Here is an 18978-nt window from a genome sequence, read left to right as displayed (position 1 = left end):
CGGCTTCCCAGCCAAGACTGCGGCACTCGGATTGGTTCCAGGCTCAAAGCCGTGAGCAGGACTTCCCCAGGGTCTCTCCCCAAAAGGGGATTTATGGTCTTTTGATTCAGAATTGGCCTCAAATAAAATGAAGCCCAATAAGCCTTGTCATTCTTCCCAGCCACTCTGAAGAGAGCAATTCCAGTCACCACCCTGACCTCAAGGCTCTGCCCACCCCTTGCCCAGCCCCCCACCCCAGGACCGCAGAGCCTCCTCCTCTTGGCTAGTCCTGGTGCTGCAGCTTTCCTTACAGGCAGTATGGAGAGCAGCTGGGGCTGCAAAGGAGGCACAGCTTTCCTTACAGGCAGCATGGAGAGCAGCTGGAGCTGCAAAGGAGGCACAGCTTTCCTTACAGGCAGCATGGAGAGCAGCTGGAGCTGCAAAGGAGGCACAGCTTTCCTTACAGGCAGCATGGAGAGCAGCTGGAGCTGCAAAGGAGGCGCTGTGTGGGGACAACTGGTTTTCAGGCATTCCTTCACACTGTGCTCAGTCCCTCCAGGGCCCTGGCGGGAGGGTTTGGTTGCTCATGGTGGGATTCCACCCAGGGGTTTTCTCATGTCCTCTTGGCCAAAGCTTCCATGACAAGGCTACTTTGGACCATGAAGTTGGCCTCGGGCCCAGGACCAGCACATATCGCATCTACTGCTTTACTCACTCAGCCATGGGTCTTGAGTACTATGCTGGTCACCAGGGTGCAGGGACGCCCCTGCTCTCGGGAAATTACACCATGACGTGGCAGTAGTCAGCCTAATAACAATGCCAGAATGAGAGCAACTCTTCATCAAGCACCAACGTGCCAAGCTCTATGCTGGGACCCTCACACACACTATCACTAATACATATAATCTCAGAGGTGAACGATGATCGCCCCCCACTTTACCGATTAGAAAATGAGGCTCAGAGATATTAAATAACTTGCTTAGGGTCACACAGTAGACAGCATTGGAGACAGGATTTTAAAATGAACTAGTGGACGCCAGTCTGAGCCGCCAGTCTGACACCAGGCAGATTTCCTTCGGGCACCCGAAGGACTCCTTCCTGTGGCTCCTGGAGGTGGAGGTGAGCATTAGGGGAAGGAGCTAACTGCAGCCGGTCCACTTACTACTCGGGCAGAGAAATAACCTTGCAAAGCTACACTGAGTCGCTCAGAGACTTCTGGAGCCCCAGGTTCCACAGTTCAGGGGCACAAGTAGCTCCTCTGGCCCCCACCTACAGCCAGCTACAATAGCCTCTGAAACTCACTGGGTACAGTAGCTGCAGTAGGTCTACATGGCCCAACCTCATTTTGCAGACAAGAAGAATAAGGCTACATACTGAAAGGATTAAAGCCTGATGTTACCTAAAAACCCCCAGAGGTATGGACAGAAGCCCAGCGTGGGGCCCTGCCCGCCGCCTACCTTCATTGTGAAGGTCCCCTGCAGGCTCTGCCCACTGCTGCTGGACGGCTTCCCGGCGGTACACCACATGTGTCCTCCCACTCGCCTCCTTCTCCTGCTGCCCCCACTCCAGGGGCTCAATGAAGTAGTCGGTGACAGCTGTACGAATGAGGCCCGCCTGAACCCGGGGTGCCGCGGGCAGAAGGAGAGGGAGAGAGAGAAGAGGCATGAATACATGGCACAGGCGAGGGAGCATTTGTGAATGCACATGTATGTGACCACATGTGTGTGGCCACACATGTGCAGGCTCTTATTCCAGGGTCTGGGGAACTCTGGGGACCCAGCAGGCGACTGGGAGGGTTTGTAAGGAGGCTGCGCCAGGGAGTTGGTGCCCGTTTCAAGCAAAGCAGACCCACTTCGTGTTGTGCACTCACAGGGTTCTACATAACATTTCATGTAAAGAAAGGGTTCCAGTGCTTACGGAGGGGGAGGCACTGCCGTGAGGGACATGCACACACACAAGGGCACCACGTTCCACCCCAAAGCACTACCCCTCTCACCCGGGTTTGCCTGTCCCTGCAGGCAGACAGGGGAAAATCCTATCGGTAGAGCTTAATTATCTCCAGTGTGGGAGCTGGACCCCCGCTCCAGTACAAAGTGCTATTATTTCAGATTTTACGCGTGCATGTGTCCAAGCCAGGGAAAGCAGCTGCTTGCTGACGATAAATGAGCCAGGATAGTGCCCCAGGAGTACAGGCTCTGTTTTTAAGCTAACTTTTTGTCTGTATCAAAATATTCTCTTTTAAAAATCAGATATTGGTCTTGGAAATATAAAAACATACAACCTTGTCCATACCCAGCCAAGATGTTCTTAGGCCCCGATGAAGGCAGCAACCCCAGGGGCAATGAAACTGTAACTAGACGTACGTGGATGTCTGTGTCGCTGCACAGCCCTCCTCCACCCCCACCCGCACATGTCAGCTCTGTAAAAGTGGTAAGACAAGCCCCCCACCACCGTGCTTGAAAGTAGTAGGCAATCCTTAATAAATATGTATTTGTTGAATTCCTTCACTCCTTCACCTACATCTATTGAGTGCCTACTGCATACCAGCACTGCTGTGGACCCTGGGCAAACAGCTATGAACAGAAGGCAATGAATGAAGGAATCATTGTCATAAATCCGTTGGATCTCACCTCCACCCCCCATCCAAGTAGGAGTGCCTCTTTCATAAGCAGCCTCTGTTTGAAACTAAAGCCCATCAATTTTTACAATTTTCCCACCTCAGTTTGTTTTGAGATTGCTTCTGAGGGGACTCCTTGCAAGACCGAGGGGCCCTCACCATGGAACTCCCAACAGCGGCCAATCTTTCCCACATCCTTTCCAGCTAGGTCTGTTGATCAAACTGAAAACATCATTTTGGATCAAAACCAAGATGGCTGCCTTTTGGGTCTCATAAACAGACCCAGTCAGGAGGCCAAAAACGTTCTAGCGGAAAATAGCAGCATTATACTAGAGTAGGTTTGGGGCTTCCCAAGGTAATAATTTTATAAGGCAATACTCGATTGTCTGCAAAAGTTCTGGTCTGCTTATTAAAATGTCAACACCAGATTTTACATTCTGCATACTTCCTTTCATTCAAAGCACTTTCACTTTTTTACTTTTGCACCTGCTATGTGCCTGGGACAGGGAGAAACATAATAAATAAAGCCCAGCTTTTGGCTGTGAGTGGCTCACTGCCTGGAGGGAAGGGCCTGCGAGGAGCAGAGCGTGGCCATGTGTCATGCTTGGTGCTACGGTAGTTATACTTGAAGGACAGCTCTCCGTCAGGTGCAAGGGGCAGACATTCAACAATCTTGGTCCTAAGTGGAGTGTATTGGCCCCATGACAAATCATGGCAGGGGCAGGCACCAGAAGTGAGGGACCCCTGCCCTCAGCTCCCTCTCTACTCCCCCTCTCAGCACCCTCTGCACCAGCTTTGCTCTCCCAGACAAGGCTAGGCAACCCCTTCTTGCAAACACCAGAGACAGGGGATTTTCTTTACATAGTCCCATATGCAACAGCCCAAGGGAGACTGGTTGGTCAAGCTCACATCACGTGGGCGCCCCGGGACTCACAGTTCCTGCTAAGACCCTCATGGTCAGTGGAAGGCTCACGCCTGCACTGGAAGGGAGAAGGTCTGAAGGTGGCAGAAGCCCACCTGAGCTGGGAAGGGCCGGCAGGTGGGGGCCTGGGCAAGGGTGTGAAAGCACGGAGGGCAGTGTGGGGACCCAGGAGGCATTCAGGCTCATGGGCAGAAGCTGAGCCAGAATCTGGACAAGTGTGGCCAAATCAAAGGGCCTCGGCCACTGCCGCCCAACAGGGTCCTCAACGGAAGGCTGTCTTCCGGGGAACACAAGGGTTGTGAGGCAGGAGGGCCCAGGTCATTCCCCCTAAAGCTACTGCAGCTCTGCTGCTATAAGGGCTTCTGAGGGGACTCCCAGCCAAGTCCCACACCCCTCTCGTCCCTCTTGCTGTACCCCTCTCTGGTACCCAGGGGACTGTTCATGCTCTGTTTAAGGCCAAGGAAAGCAAGAGACCTTCACAACACAACTCAGAAGGCCTGTGCTTCATCCAGGCCAAAGTCATATGAACCAGGCTCACCGAGGGCTGCAACCTTTGCTTATTACAGGTGTCTGTGTGCCCATCACACCTGTAGAAGAAGCCTGGCAGTAGAATTCTCCAGATCAAGGCAGAACCCCACTCAGTGACCACTGCACACTGGGCCACCTTGCATGCCCTTCCCCCATCTGAGACTTGGTTATCCAACTGCACAAAAAGTAGTCTTCCAAATCTGTCATGTCCTGTCACCTCACCCCGTGACTTGATTTGGCCACCAGATCTCAGCGCCTCACATGAGGCACGCAGGTTCCAAAATGAGCCACATGGCCTAGGGCTAGGATGCAAGGCACTGCCCACCCCTCTCTGCTCAGAGTCATGGACCACAACAACCTGTCAAGATTACCATGCCTGCCCTAATCTGGGTCTTCAAAACTGCAAGAGCACCGGTTAGGGAACCTCCAACTTTTGTTTGGATGACTCTAGTGGCAGAGAGCTCCCTCCCTCAAGATATAATCTTTTGTGTGTAGGGCCACTCATAAGACACTTATCTACATTCTACCCTTTATAAACAGCTTTATTACCATAATAGCAGGATCTTCCATTTATATTTATAAATCTTATTTCAATATCAGACTCATTTCATGGATGAGGAAATACAGGCTCAGAATGGTTAAGTAACTTACCCAAAGTCACCCAGCAAATAAGTGACAGGACTGGAACAAGAGCACAGCTCTGTGTGGCTCTTAACCACCAGGCTATTTACCTCAAGCCATTACTGGGCCCTGCTTCTACCCTTGGGGGCCACTAGAAACAAAGGAACTTTTCTTTCATAGTCCCATTTGCAAATCCCTGGGCCTCTAGTCTGGTCTGGCTTTGCAAAGTAAGCAAGATGTTCACTTCCCACCTCTGGGCGGAAAAACAAAACACTAAGGCAATCCTCCTCCCACCAAGGCGTGAGAATGAGGAGAAATTTCAGCCCTAAAAGGAGCAGAGCCCTTCACTTCCCCACGACCTGACCTGACCGTGGCCGGAAAGGCTTCTCACCTCTCACCCCATCCTCATCACGCCCTCAGCACTCCTCTACCAGAGCGGATGTCCCGGGAGTCCTGAGTCTGGTCCAGACCCCATGCCACCCACATGCCTCTCCCCAGCGAAGAGTTAAAATAACCCGCATTTCCCCGCCCCACTTTAACTGTTTAGGGCAAAGACAGCCCTCTATATGCAACCTGGAAAATAAGTTTCAAGCCTCTCTGTGACTGTGGGTTCTGCCAGCCCCACCCCGAATCAAGGGCAGAACTTCCCCAACAATTTTCCTTGTCCATTTTGTGCATCATGTCCGGTCTTGACAGGCAGTTCTTGTTCAGGCCTGGGACTTCATCAGCCTCTGAGACCCTCCTCCTAGAGAGAGGATGGAAAGGCAGGCTCGGCCACCAGATGAGGCAGCAGGCTGGGCCAGTCCCTCCCCCGGGCACTCGGTTTTCCCGTCTCCACCACGAGGGGTTTGGCCCACAACCCCCTCCAGCTCTGCCCTGGCCAGGAAACCAGGCCTCGCACGGGGCAGACAGACTGGCAACGGGAACTCTCTGGCTCTCTGCCTCCTTGCCAAATCACCCCGTCTCTCATTTACGAGATGTTTATGTTTCTGAAAAGTGGCGGCTAATTTTAAAGCTCTAAAATCAAATCAGATTTCTGTATAAGAAGAAGGGGGGGGCGGAAAGCTCTGCTAAGTTGGGAAAGAAATGTCAGCCATATCTGTTCTCACCCTCACCTTATTCTTCTGGAAACAATAAACAAGTAGCAAATATATACTAGAAGGCCTTTCATGCAATAAAAACAACAGAAAATAGCTGATGACACCCGCTGATGACACCCGGTTGAGCCACATACTGTTCAGGCCCTCAGGCAATTTCCCTGAATGGAAACTCTCCAATGGGCAGGCCTGGTTCCCCTCCGCCACGCTCAAGACCCTTTACTAGAACTCTTTCTGAGGGGCCTTTCCTAAGAGCCGACAAGCTGGTTGAGGGGATGTGTTTGACTTTTCCAACATAACTGTGACATTGTTTCGGTTGCCTGCTACTGAGAGCTCCATGCAGAGACCTCCAGCCTGCTAACTGAGGTTTCCCAGCACTGCTTCCCCTCGGGGGAAGCCCCAACTCCAGAGTGTAATTCCAGAGCAGAGGAAGGGGACGGGGTCACATGATGACAGGAGATGTGACTGCTGGCTTAGAAATCACCTTGTTCCCCAGGGTCATAACTGACCAAGGTCAGCTGTCACTGGTAGCTATCATCAGGGTAAGGTCCAAAATATTTTAGCAGATAACTGAAGCCATATTATTTTGAAATTAGTATATATGTGTGCGTGTGTATGTATAAACATATTTATTTTTAAATTGCATGTAAATTGGGAGGCAAGGGTACAAAAAAAGCCAACAAAAAGATCGCTAGGAAGAAACCCCCACAGACTGGAATACACGTCCTTAGTGCAAAAGTTTTGAACAAGGGCAGGGTCAAGTGCAGAGACAACTTTGTGCTGAGTCAAGTGCAGAGACAACTAACTGGCAAGGACCCAGCCTGAGGTCTGTCGGGACAGGGCAAGTGACGGGCTCTGAAAAGACAGCTTGGCTCTGGGACGTGGGGATCCTGGACCCACATGCTGTATCACAGATTCACCAACCTTTGTTGGTCCAGAAAGATAGCAGCTCCCGTGGGGCCAGATCTCCTCCTTCTCCTTCCAAGACTGGCGCGTGGGGGGCCTCTCAGAAGAGAAAGAAGCAGAACAGGCCTCTCCCATCCAACCATCCCACCACCTCCCAAGGACAGCGTATTCCTGGGCCTGAACTTGTTCTGCAAATTCCATTATCAGAGTTTTACTGCCAGCTGTGCTGTCTCAGGTTCTAGGCTTCCAGCAAATTCAGCTCGACACTGTTCCACTATAGGAAATGAAAGAAAGCCCAGCAGTAGGGACTGCGGGATGCACACACGGGGACTGGCGTGAGAATCCAAATGGCTTCCACTAGGTTCACGCCAACCCAGTAACCTGCTTCTGTCCCAGCTGCGGGCAGCCCCACTCTGTCCCTGGAGCCCTCCCTAGACAGCATCTCCTGCTCCAACCTCAGAAACCTCAACTTCAGCAGTCTCTTTCCTTTCCTCCACTGTCCTCACTTAACTCTCCAGCATGCTGGCTCTAGTGATTACTAAAATTCATCAAGACCTCCAATGTGTGACCCTGCCACTTTATCACTGTCACCCCCCCTCCCCCACTGCCACCAAGTCCTCTCGCTCCTTCTCACCATCTTGGACTTCTTGGTCTAGATACATAATAATTCTGCAAACACGTACAACTCTCTCCACCTTCCCCTCCATCCTGCTTTCCCAGAGAAGCCTCTGCCCTGGTTCAACCTGACCAGCCATGCATGCCATATCTGCACATGGAGAAAATGCACACAATGCCCACTGGTCTCACTCGAAGTCAGCAATCACAACTCTCATGCGAGCATGATGCTGGCTGGGGGCTCCGCTGCACCTCTCCGTTATGTCTGCATTCCAGTTCTCCCAATGGTTTAGACTTCCAACACTGTCCCACCCTCACCCCTTCCCATCTTCAAAGAGAAAGCAGGTGCCATCAGGCAGGCTCCCCCCTGTCCTCCCACCACCCTATGAATTTCCACAGCTGCGCCCTCCCTCTCCTCCCACCACCCTGTGCTCAGGAGCACCTCCCTCCCTCCGCCTCCTCCAGGACTTGGCTCTGGCAGTCAGTACCCTCTCTCCAGCACCACCACTCTCCCTCTCTTGCTGATCATTCCCGTTGACACTCAGATGCACTCCAGGATTTCCCATCTGTGAACCTCCCGCCAGCCCCGTCCAGCTATTGCCAGACCTCTGCTCTCCTCCAAAGCAGAAAGAGTTACCTACACTCATCACACCGCCTCCACCTCCAAGTCTCATCTACCCACCCCCCAAGGGCTTCTAGAGCCGCTTCCCAGGAACTGCTCTCGTCAGGGCCACCGGAGACTTCATGTGGCCAGAGTCAGCAATCAGGTCTCTGTCCTGGTCTCACTCAGCTCCTCCAGCCACACAAGCTCCCTGGGAATTTTCCCTGATCATGTGGCCTTAAATACCATGTACTTTTGGATAACGCTGAAATTACAACCTCAGCCCTGACTCCTCCCAGAATTCAATGTAGGATTGTTCAATAGTCTCCTTGATAAAGACTATGGGCCTCCACTGGCCACCTCAAACTTTAAAGCAGACCTATTCCTCCTTTGTAATCCCCATCCCAGAAAATGGAACCATCATGTTCCCAGCCACTCAAGTTAAAAACAAGAGGAGTAGTAGGCCTAGGAATTGAGATTTTTCAAAATTTTCCCCCATCTCTCCCACCATCCATCATTCTGTTGAAGTCAATTCATCTGAAAGCCACAGCCAGTATAACCTGCTAGTACTAGACCCTCTGATGGGTCATCCTGGGCCATTGTCTCTAAGTCAGGACGAGTGAGAGGGGCAGCCTCACACCACATACACTCTGGGACCACCACTCCCTCCAAAACTCTTTGATGTGGCCCGGATCCTTTCCTTCCTCCATATGTACTATGTCTTCATGAAACATCTACTGCAGCTAAATATGACAAGGTTGGGGATGTGCAAAGGACATGAGAGACCAGCCTCTGCTCTCCTGATAAGGGACTTGTATTTAGAACATATAAAGAATGCATACAACTCAATATTAAAAAGAAAAAGAACCCAATTTAAAAATAGAAAAAGCATCACAAATAAATGTTTCTCCAAGGAATATACACAAATGTCCGATGAGCATGTGAAAAGAAGTTCAACATCATTTGTCCTTAGGAAAATGCAAATCAAAACCACAGTGATGGCCCTGGCCGTTTGCTCAATGTTAAAGTGTTGGCCCAGTGTATGGATGTCCTGGGTTCAATTCTCAGTAAGGGTACACAGGAGAAGCAACCATCTGCTTCTCCACCCCTCCCCCTTCTCTCTCCACCCCCCCCCCCAGCCCACCTCCCACAGCCATGGCTTGATTGGTTTGAGCATACTGGCCCCAGGCACTGAGGATGGCTGTGGAGCCTCTGCCTTGGGGTGCTAAAAATAGCTGGGTTGCAAGCATGGCCCCATATGGGAATTGCTGGGTGGACCCTGGTCAGGGCACATGCAGGAGTCTGTCTCTCTAACTCCACTCCTCTCATTTGGAAAAGGAAAAAAAATACCCCACAATGGCATACCCCTTCACACCCACTAGGATGGCTAGAATCAAAAAGGTAACAAGTCTTACCAAGGATGTGGAGAAATTAGAACCCCTGTACACTGCTGGTGGGAATGTAAAGTGATGCAACCACTCTGGAAAACAGTCTAGCAGGTCCTCAAATACTAAACCGAGTTGCTATGTGGCCTGATAATTCTACTCCTTGGTATATACTAAAGAGAAATAAAAAGAGAAATAAAAACATGGGTACACACAAAAACTTTTACACAAATGTTCACTGCAGCACTACTCACAAGAGCGAAAATGTAACAACTTAAATGTCCATCAACTGATGAAATGCATAAACAAAATGTGGTGTATCACACAATGGAATATAATTTGGCCATAAAAAGGAATGAAGTACTGACGTATGCTATCACATAATGAAAACATTCTGTGGAATGAAAGGAGCCAGTCACCAAAGCCATTTATTCCAGTTATATGAAATGTCCAGAATAAGAAAGTAGATTCGTGGTTGCTGGGATCTGGGGTGATAGATTAAGGGGGTGATAGCTAACAAGTACAGGGCTTCTTTTTGAGATGGGAAAAAGTTCTAAAATTGAATGTGGTAATAATTACACAACACCATGCATATGATAAAAATCCACTGTATTTCACCATTTAAATGGGTGAATTGCATGGCATGTGATTATATTTCAATAAAGCTACAAAAAAAAAGATGCCACATGCAGGGAGATGTCACACACAAAGACAACCCATACACACACACTGAGACAACATGCACACACAGACAACTCGTGTGCAGGCAGATAGCACACACACACACACACAAGACACACAGGCTGTCCACCCCACGAAGCATGAGTCAGCACAGCTGGGATGAAAGCCTGCGGATGCTGAGATTCCATATAATTCAAACCTGATGTGGAAGCCCCTGGCCACAAGAGCTCTGCTGGAGGCTGGGCTGCCAAGTCCTGGGCCCACACTGAGGAGAGTCTGAAAGCTGAGTCATCCCCAGCTGCAGACTGGGGGACAGGCAAGAGGAAGAGCTCTTGGAAGATGGAGATGAGAACCGCCAGGCTTATTTGTCTTCAACTGGCACACCCTGCCATGCCCCACACAAGCAGTGTTAGAACTCCCAGAACGGGTCAAAGCAGAGAGCCTCCACCAACTGCAAGAAGTTATGTGGGATGACCTCTTTGCCTCACTTCCTGGGATCATGACCTCTGCAGGCCCCACACCCTGGGAGGTGCTGGGTGAAAGGCGACTAAGGTCTTGCTGGGCCCAGTCCATTGCAGCAAGAATACTTCTCGGGGAAGAAGTGATCTGCTGGGTGTGGCTTAGTGTAAATGTGAAGACCCTAGAGCCAGAATCAGGGCTCTGCTACTCTCAGACTGTGTCATCTTGGCAAGTCGTTTAACATCCCTGTGCTTCAGGATTACGACACACCTATCTTGTGGGGTTGCTCTGAGAAATATACACAGAGCACCTAGACCTACAGTGGTCCCACCTGGTGGCAAGGACCATGCACGTGTTCTGGTTTGCTGCATGGTCGCCGTGACTCGTTCAAAGAGGGTCTGGGAGCACCAGTGGCTCATAAAGGGTGCTGGAAGCAGCATTCTGGAACCACAGATGGTTTGTCTTTAACTGCTGGCTCCACTGTGACCTGGCTTTGACCTGCTCATACCCCCTGCCTGTAAACAGGAAAAAAGTCTCTGAGAAAATAATACCAGTAGTTGAGTGAGCATCCTTAAGGGGGAAAGCCTTTACCAGAACAGGCTGGTTCAGGGTAATTTTAAAAGTAAGAAAGAACACGCACAGATGAAAGGTTGGTGGAAGCATCCGTTTGTTGGAGAGTTGTCTCTTGGGTGGCAGAATTGTACGCAAGTCCTTCTCTTTAAACTTTTAGATATTCGCTAATGTTTCTATAATCCCCCTATCTGAAAAGGAAAGCCAGTCTTGCCCAGAATGTCTGCCTGGTACAGTGAGCAGGTCATAACTGTTCTTTTTAAACAACTTTTTTTTAAATGAGAGGAGGGGAGACAGAGACAGACTGCCGCAAGCACCCCAACCGACTGGGATTCACCCAGCAAGCCCACTAGGGGGCGATGCTCTGCCCATATGGGGTCGTTGCTCCATTGCTCAGCAATGGAGCCATTTTTTTAGCACCTGAGGCGGTGGCCAGGGAGCCATCCTCAGTGCCCGGGCCAACTTTGCTCAAACAAATCCAGCCATGGCTGCAGGAGGGGAAGAGAGAGAGGGGGGTGGGGGAAGAAGCAAATGGTTGCTTCTCCTATGTTCCCAGGCCAGGAATCAAACCTGGACTTCCACATACTAGGCCAATGCTCTACCACTGAGCCAACCAGCCAGGGCTAAACAAAAAAATTTTAAAAAGGAGACAAGCAACATGAAGCTCTCCTTCTGTTATCCAACCCCCCTGCACAGTGGTATAGAGCAGTGGTCCCCAACCTTTTTTGGGCCACGGACCAGCTTAATGTCAGAAAATATTTTCACGGACTGGCCTTTAGGGTGGGACGGATAAATGCACAAAATAAAATTATGCAACCGGCATAAAAACTATGGTATTTTTAAATATAATTGTCAAACTTATGAGAGAAACGTCAAGAGTGAGTCTTAGATGGATGTAACAGAGGGAATCTGGTCATTTTTTTAAAATAAAATATCAGGCCCTGGCCGGTTGGCTCAGCGGTAGAGCGTCGGCCTAGCACATGGGGGACTCAGGTTCGATTCCTGGCCAGGGCACATAGGAGAGGCGCCCATTTGCTTCTCCACCCCCCCCCTTCCTCTCTGTCTCTCTCTTCCCCTCCCGCAGCCAAGGCTCCATTGGAGCAAAGATGGCCCGGGCACTGGGGATGGCTCCTTGGCCTCTGCCCCAGGCGCTGGAGTGGCTCTGGTCGCAGCAGAGCGACGCCCCGGAGGGGCAGAGCATCGCCCCCTGGTGGGCAGAGCATCGCCCCTGGTGGGCGTGCCGGGTGGATCCCAGTCGGGCACATGCGGGAGTCTGTCTGTCTCTCCCCGTTTCCAGCTTCAGAAAAATACAAAAAAAAATAAAAATAAAAAATAAAAATAAATAAAAACAAATAAAATATCGTTCAGACTTAAATATAAATAAACCGGAAATGTAATGTAAGTTATTTATTCTTTCTCTGCAGACCAGTACCAAATGGCCCACGGACCGGTACCAGTCTGCGGCCCTGGGGGTTGGGGACCACTGGTGTAGAGACTCCTTGAAAGTGAGGCACCGGGGCCCCACCCAGCCCGTCTTTCCCAGTTGTGGCACAGGCCCTCTCTGAGCCTCAGCTTCCACATCGGAACCAAGGGGTTGCTGGGAGACTTAATGAAGCAGTGAGGAGGACTGCCCCTCCTGAGGCCTGGCCTGCAGCAGGAGGGGCGGCCTTTTCCTTTCCTTCCTTCTTCAACCTGCCACTCCTGGTTCCCCACAACCTGACCCCAACTTTTCCATCAAACCCAGAAGGCTATGGCAGAGGGTCTTACCCCTAGATGTCCATTAGAATCACCTGGAGAATTGGCTAACTCCCAGGCCACACCCCAGACCTAAAAATCAAATCTCAGTGAGTGGAGTCCAGGCATCAGGATTTTCCCAAAGCTACCGAGGATGATTTTAATGTGCAGCCAGGTCTGGAACCAATGATCTGAGCTCTGGAAGCTTCCAAAAAATGGAATGGTACTCAGAGGAAGTGACCGTCCATGTTTCACAAAGAGAGCAGAAGTAGCATGGGGTCTGTCATAACGCACGGAATGGGCAAGAAAGGCAGAGCAGGAACGAGAGGAGAGGGGGCGTGCCCTGACCGGAGGCCTGGGGAAGGGAGTCTGGAAGGCCGGGTTGCTGAGCACCTCTCCCACTGTGAGCATCCCTCCAGGCTGAACATGACCCAGGCTCCTCTGGGCCACATGTGACCTGTGCCAGGGGCGCTGTCTAAGAACCTAATCCTCCTCTCCCCTCAAGGTGCAACTCTACTGTGAGTAAATATAATAATAATTCGCTAAAACTTCCCTGAGCATGGTGGGGGCGGGGAGTTGGTGGAGGGAGGCTGTGATCTGCCAGGTGGCCAATGGCAAATCAATGGTGTCACAGCCACCCCAGCTGGGGGTCCCCAGGTCAGTGCCTCTATAACAATGCTGCTGCTGATGAAAGTGGTGATTGATTTTGTCCTCTGGCCCATGGAAAACACAGTTGTTTAGATCTTCAAAAGCTTGATCAACATTCTTAAAGGAAAAGAACTCAGTTTTCATGACCCCCCCCCCCCAGTGTCAGGGGTGCTGGCCCAGGGGCAGGGCAAGGCTTCATAACGCAGGTCTCAGCTACACCCCTCTGCTGCAAACCCCCATCCTGGAGCCCAACCAGAGTCAAGGGCAGACCTTGCCAGGCTGGCAGCCACCCCAGTTTCCATTCCCCGTGCCCAGGAGCCACATGGCTCTGAGGCTTCCCCCTCTATCACCACCGCGGCCCACCAAGCTCGGGCCGGGAGCTCTGCCTGGCCCCCTGCTTGGCCTGGAGTCCTGGCAGCAGTGGTGGTGGCTTCAGGACGGGGAGACAGGAAGCAGTCCTCATGGGCCAGCAGGCGGTGGCTGCCAGGCCTTGAGCTGAGAAGCGGTCCCCTGCATGGAGGCCTTGCAGTCTGCTCGGAAGCCAGCTGATGAGGGGAGAGCTCTAGAGAAAAGATGCAGCCATCACTCCCAGGGCTGAGGTCACTCGTCCCAGGTCACTTGATCCAGCGAGGCCTCTCCTCTGATCCATCAGCCCGGCTCAGAGGAGTGCTGACTTGGTTTTAAACCATGTCTCCCCCACACAAGATCATGCATGTAAAATGTTTCCCACTTAGCCTGACACATGGCAGGTCTGCAGTGAGTGATAAATGAGGGACAGAGGGGCTGGTGAAGTTTCCCTACAAAAGGTGGTGTGCACAGGGGGACAGAGAGGAGTAGACCTGGCCGCCTGAATTCCTGTGACAGGCCCAGCTCTGCAGAACAACTCCTGACAGCACACGCCCTGCAGGCATCACCACGTCCTTGCACAGTGGGGAGGAGCCCGCAAGTAGCTGGAAATCACCATCAAATGAGGCATCTTACTGCCCATAATCCTGCTGGGGGGGTGGGGTGGGGGGGCAGCACCATTAGCATGTCTTCCAGATTTCTTAGAACTCAGACACTTCATCAAAGCATGTCTGTGCTAAGCCCCGTCAGTTACTATTAACACAATGCCCGCATCCCAGGCTCTCTGGCCATCCACCAGGTCCTCAACCCACTTTACATGTTCACACTCATCTCTGCAGTTTTACCTCTCCTAAACCTCTGTCTGCAATATTGGTGATCTACTCATCCATTCATTCATCCATCAGATATGCACTTAGCAGGCCCTGTTCTAGGTGCTGGGACACAGCCGAAAATTCTTCCTCACCTGGAGCCGATGTTCTACCGAAGGGTGAAATTGGTAAAAATACGGCACACCAAATGGAAATGGCCATGCAGACAAATTAAGCAGAGGAGGGGGTTGAAATTTTAAATAAGGGAGTTAGGGAACATGTCACTGAGAAGGTGACATCTGAGCAAAGGCCTGAAGAAGATGAGGGGCAGGTGCTGGCAATAGCTGGGGGGGGGGGTCCCAGCACAGAGGGCATCAGGAGCAGGGAGGGAGGAGCAGAGGGGGGCTCGGGAGGACTGTGAGCAGGGACCACTCCCAGGGCCTGCTTGGCTGCTCCCGGGAAGTATTACGGGAGGTCTTGGGTTGAACAGGACTCTCTGGCTGCTGCTGGCAAACAGATGGAAGGGCGGAGGCAGGGAGGTCAGCTGGGGAGCCCTGACCACCGCCCGGAGGGGGCAGGGGGGTTTGGACCACCCCAGCACTTGTGATTCTTCTTAAGCCCTGTTTGTTTGTTTGTCTGGAATTAATAGCGACAAAAAAAATGCCTCCACTATAGCCGCACAGGACCGGTTCTGCACCTGGAACCACAGGTGTCCACAGGGCAGCAGGCCTTGGCCCTTGCTGTGCGCTCTGCCAGGAGTGCCCTTCCAGCCCAGCTCAAATGTCACACCTTTTTATCTCTCTCTCTCCTCCGTGCTCCCAGTAGCTCTTCGTGGGTGCTCCACCCCTGTCCAGGTATGTCTGTCGGTCCCTCTTCTAGACATGAGCTTTAGGAGGACGAGTCCTGACCCATGCCATGTGACCAACTTAACCACATTAAATAGGCATCCTGGGCGCCAAACCTCCAACGCAAACTCTTTTGGGCATATGGTCCTTAATGAGAGATCTGCTTTCCCACAAAATGTGGCCATGGCTTAGGGGGCCCACGTTTTAACTGCAGCCTCCCCATTCAGGGACTGTAAATTATGAGGTGACAAAGTATTAAGCACTCAGCGCTCCCGGGCCAGCAGCCGGCAGGGCTGCAGCACACAAGGCCTCTGTGGGCTAAAGGAGGTAATTTTGAGTGTGAGCCCCTGCCAGCCTCAAGGGGCAGAAATGAACCTCTGCTGAGGGCCAGGGTGGCTTGGGATACGGGTGTTTTCTGGACAGATCAAAGGTATAAACGTCTGGTTAGCTCAGAAGCAGAAGCTGACAAAGGGCTTGAGGCAGCCTGTTGGGAACAGGGTTTGCATTCAGACAGCCGTGTTCTGACAAACGTTCCCACCTTCAGAAGTTTCTCTAAAAAGGGGCCATTCAGCTGTGTTGCAGAAGGCAGAAGAAAACGAGACTGCAGAGTTTGTAATGTTCCATGACAAGTAGCGTGTGCGTACCAGCAGCCCACTGCCCTGCAATATTTTGAAAATGGATAAAACATCAGCAGTACTGACCTGGGGCTAAGAAACACCAGGTTCTTTCTGAGCTTCAAATCCTGCTAACTCCGCTGTTGACATTTGTTTTTTTCTTAGTTGGCTTCACAGTTTTAGGAAGACAATGACCCTCACAGTGAGAGCCTCGTAAATACCTCCACCTGGGACCGAGGCCCAAGGACTCTCGGGATACCCCCACAGGCAACCACTGGACCAATCTCTTTAGCATTTGTGCTACAAGCTGTCGCAAGGCTTATGACTTTGAGTTACTATTCATATTTACTCAGTCTTTTTCCACTGACTCAAGAGAGGCCACATAGGATCATGGGGAGCCCTAGACTGGGAGTCAGGCACCCAGACTCCACTGGCCCTGACAATCACCTACCCGTGACCCTGGGTGAGTCTCTTTCCCTCACTGAGCCTTGGCTTTCCGGTCTGGAGAGTGAAGAGGGGACCGAGAGGCCTCCCCAGCCTCTCCCAGCCGCAGCTGTGCACACTCCGGCCAAAGTCAGGGTGAACTATGGCAATGATGCCGAGCTGGGGTTCGCCACTGGAGGTGATCACATGAGTCTTATTTGTGCTGAAAGCAGCTCCTTGGAACCACCAGGATGAGGCGGCCTGCAAGTATTACTATTATCGTTGCCGTTGTTGTTTCTAAGGCTTTGAAGGCAGGGCAAGGCCCATATGCTGAAACTGGAATGCTGGGCCTGGCAGATGGTTTGGGAACCTCCCACTGCAGGATCTGGGGAATGCAGAGATTCCCCGAGTCCTCACCAAGACTCCCTGCCGCTCAGGCCTGTATGACACTGATGCTGGGAAGCAGACGGGAGGCAAGTGCAGCCCCCACACGCTCACTGGCACTCTAGCCAGCCCAGAGATGTCAGGGAAGAGAACTGGAATGTGCCCCAGACCAGCCCCCGCTGGAATGGAAGGCTGGTTATGCTCGGGGGGAGTGGCAGTGAGGTGGTGTCTGGCTTTTATTCCATATCATGAATAAGTTATTAATCCAGCGAGACACAGCTGTGGGGAGACCAGGAAGCTGAAACTGTGCAGGATCAGACCACCTCGAGCCTGGAAAACCATCCTCGCCCCAGAAATCCATCTAGTTGGCTCAGACAGAGCCCCAGACAGGACGGGGCCTCCTGTGAGGCAGGGAGGAGGAACAACAGGCCTACCATGGGCCCCACCTCAGTTTCCATACTTATCCTAAGAGATCGACAATAATACTAAAAGCGACCACTTATTCCAGACACTGTGGCAGCACACTAAGTGTCCCCAACTCTTCTTTCCTGCCACCCATCCCTCAGGCATAGCAGCCTCCACCAGTAAATCCACACCACTGAATGGCAATCACTGAGGCTGTGGAACTGGTCAAGTACTGAGCTCAGCCCTTTCCACATGACAATGCTATCAAGGGACTACTATTATAATGTCCACCTTACAGATGAGGAAATCGAGGCACAGAGAGATTTGGAAATTGCCCAAGGCCACAGAGCATGTAAAAGAGAGCTGGGCTCTCAACTCTGGTGGTCTGCTTTCAGGGACCATGCTCATCCCCAGCACGCAAGGCTCATGTGGGCAATCCAGGCCTCTAGCTAACAGCCTCACTATGTTAAAAATAATAATAACAGAATTTTTTGCTTAAAAATCCGTATTTCTGATTGCTCCTTAAAATGGTCAAAGAGCCTGACCAGGTGGTGGCGCAGTGAATAGAGCATCAGACTGGGACACAGAGGACCCAGGTGCCAAACCCTGAGGTCGCTGGCTTGAGCGCAGGCTCACCAGCTTGAGCGCAGGTCGCTGGCTTGGGCGTGGTATCATAGACAGGACCCCATGGTCGCTGGCTTGAGCCCAAAGGTTGCTGGCTTGAAGCCTAAGGTCGCTGGCTTGAGCACAAGGTCACTGGCTTAAGCAAGGGGTCACTCGCTCTGCTGTAGGCCCCTGGTCAAGGCACATATGAGAAATCAATCATTGAACAACTAAGGTGGCACAACGAAGAATTGATGCTTCTCATCTCTCTCTCTCTTTCTATTTGTCTGTCCCTGGCTGTCCCTCTCTCTGTCTCTGTCAAAAAAAAATATTAAAATGGTCAAAGATTTTGTGATGCCAAAGTGACACTCACTATAGAGAGGGCACTGTCCTCTCCAGTTTGTACTATATCACCTCCCCCTGCCAGTTCCAGACCTCTTCTCTTTCTTGCGTTAGTCCCTGCTCCTGGAAGCACCTGAAATCATGACCTCTTATGTGCCATAAGCCCAACCCTGTGCGCAGAGCTCAGAGATATGCAGAAATCTAAGACACAGTCTCTGATTTCTGAAAACCAAATGGCCAAGGTGGGGGTACAGCAAGCAGAGAGCAGGGGAAGGGCCACAGGGAGGTGAGGACAGAATGAACAAAGGCAGAGGGGCCACCAAGTGAGGCATGAGCACTCTGCCCTGGTTGGGTGGGGGCAGGGAATCACCACCCTACCACCGTCAAAGCTGTAGATGCAGGTGGAGTTAGCAGGTGAGGCCACACTAATATGTAGCCAGACACCCCTGCCCCTCACGGGGTTCTCAGCATAGAGGTGTGAGGACAGGCTGCCTACAGTCCAAGAGCTATGGGGACAGGCCAGCTAGGTGGTTCGATGAGGGAACCACTTACACTCCAGGCCTCACAATCCATATCCCCAGGCACAAGGTCAGATCCCAGGGCAGAGCTGAGCCGGGGTTTCCGAAGGAGCCATCAGGGCCGCCCGTTCACTCCCAGCCAACATGGAGCAGCCCCCAAAGCAAGGACCAGTGTGAGCACAAGGACACCAATGAGCCACAGGCACATCTGTCACATCAGCACTCCACCAGCCTGCAACAGAAAGGACACTTGCCCCAATACTAACGTGACTCCTATTTACAAACCTCTCCTACACCCCATGGCCAAGGGGCAAATCTCGACTCCAT

General features: G+C 51.7%; 1 protein-coding gene across 5 annotated transcripts in view; it reads right to left on the bottom strand.

The window, feature by feature from the left end:
* ADAMTS14 (ADAM metallopeptidase with thrombospondin type 1 motif 14) overlaps positions 1 to 18978 on the bottom strand; it is a 94908-nt gene that overhangs the window by 66073 nt on the left and 9857 nt on the right. For all 5 annotated transcript variants that reach the window (XM_066349496.1, XM_066349497.1, XM_066349498.1 and 2 more), the window contains exon 3: positions 1437 to 1593. In XM_066349496.1, the coding sequence (XP_066205593.1) occupies positions 1437 to 1593 (157 nt within the window). The remainder of the gene's footprint in view (positions 1 to 1436; positions 1594 to 18978) is intronic.

This window comes from Saccopteryx leptura, chromosome 9 (assembly GCF_036850995.1).
Source record: "Saccopteryx leptura isolate mSacLep1 chromosome 9, mSacLep1_pri_phased_curated, whole genome shotgun sequence".
Taxonomy (NCBI): Eukaryota; Metazoa; Chordata; class Mammalia; order Chiroptera; family Emballonuridae; genus Saccopteryx; species Saccopteryx leptura.
The sequence above is the reverse complement of the archived record's forward strand: the minus strand, read 5'-3'. Positions and strand labels throughout refer to the sequence as shown.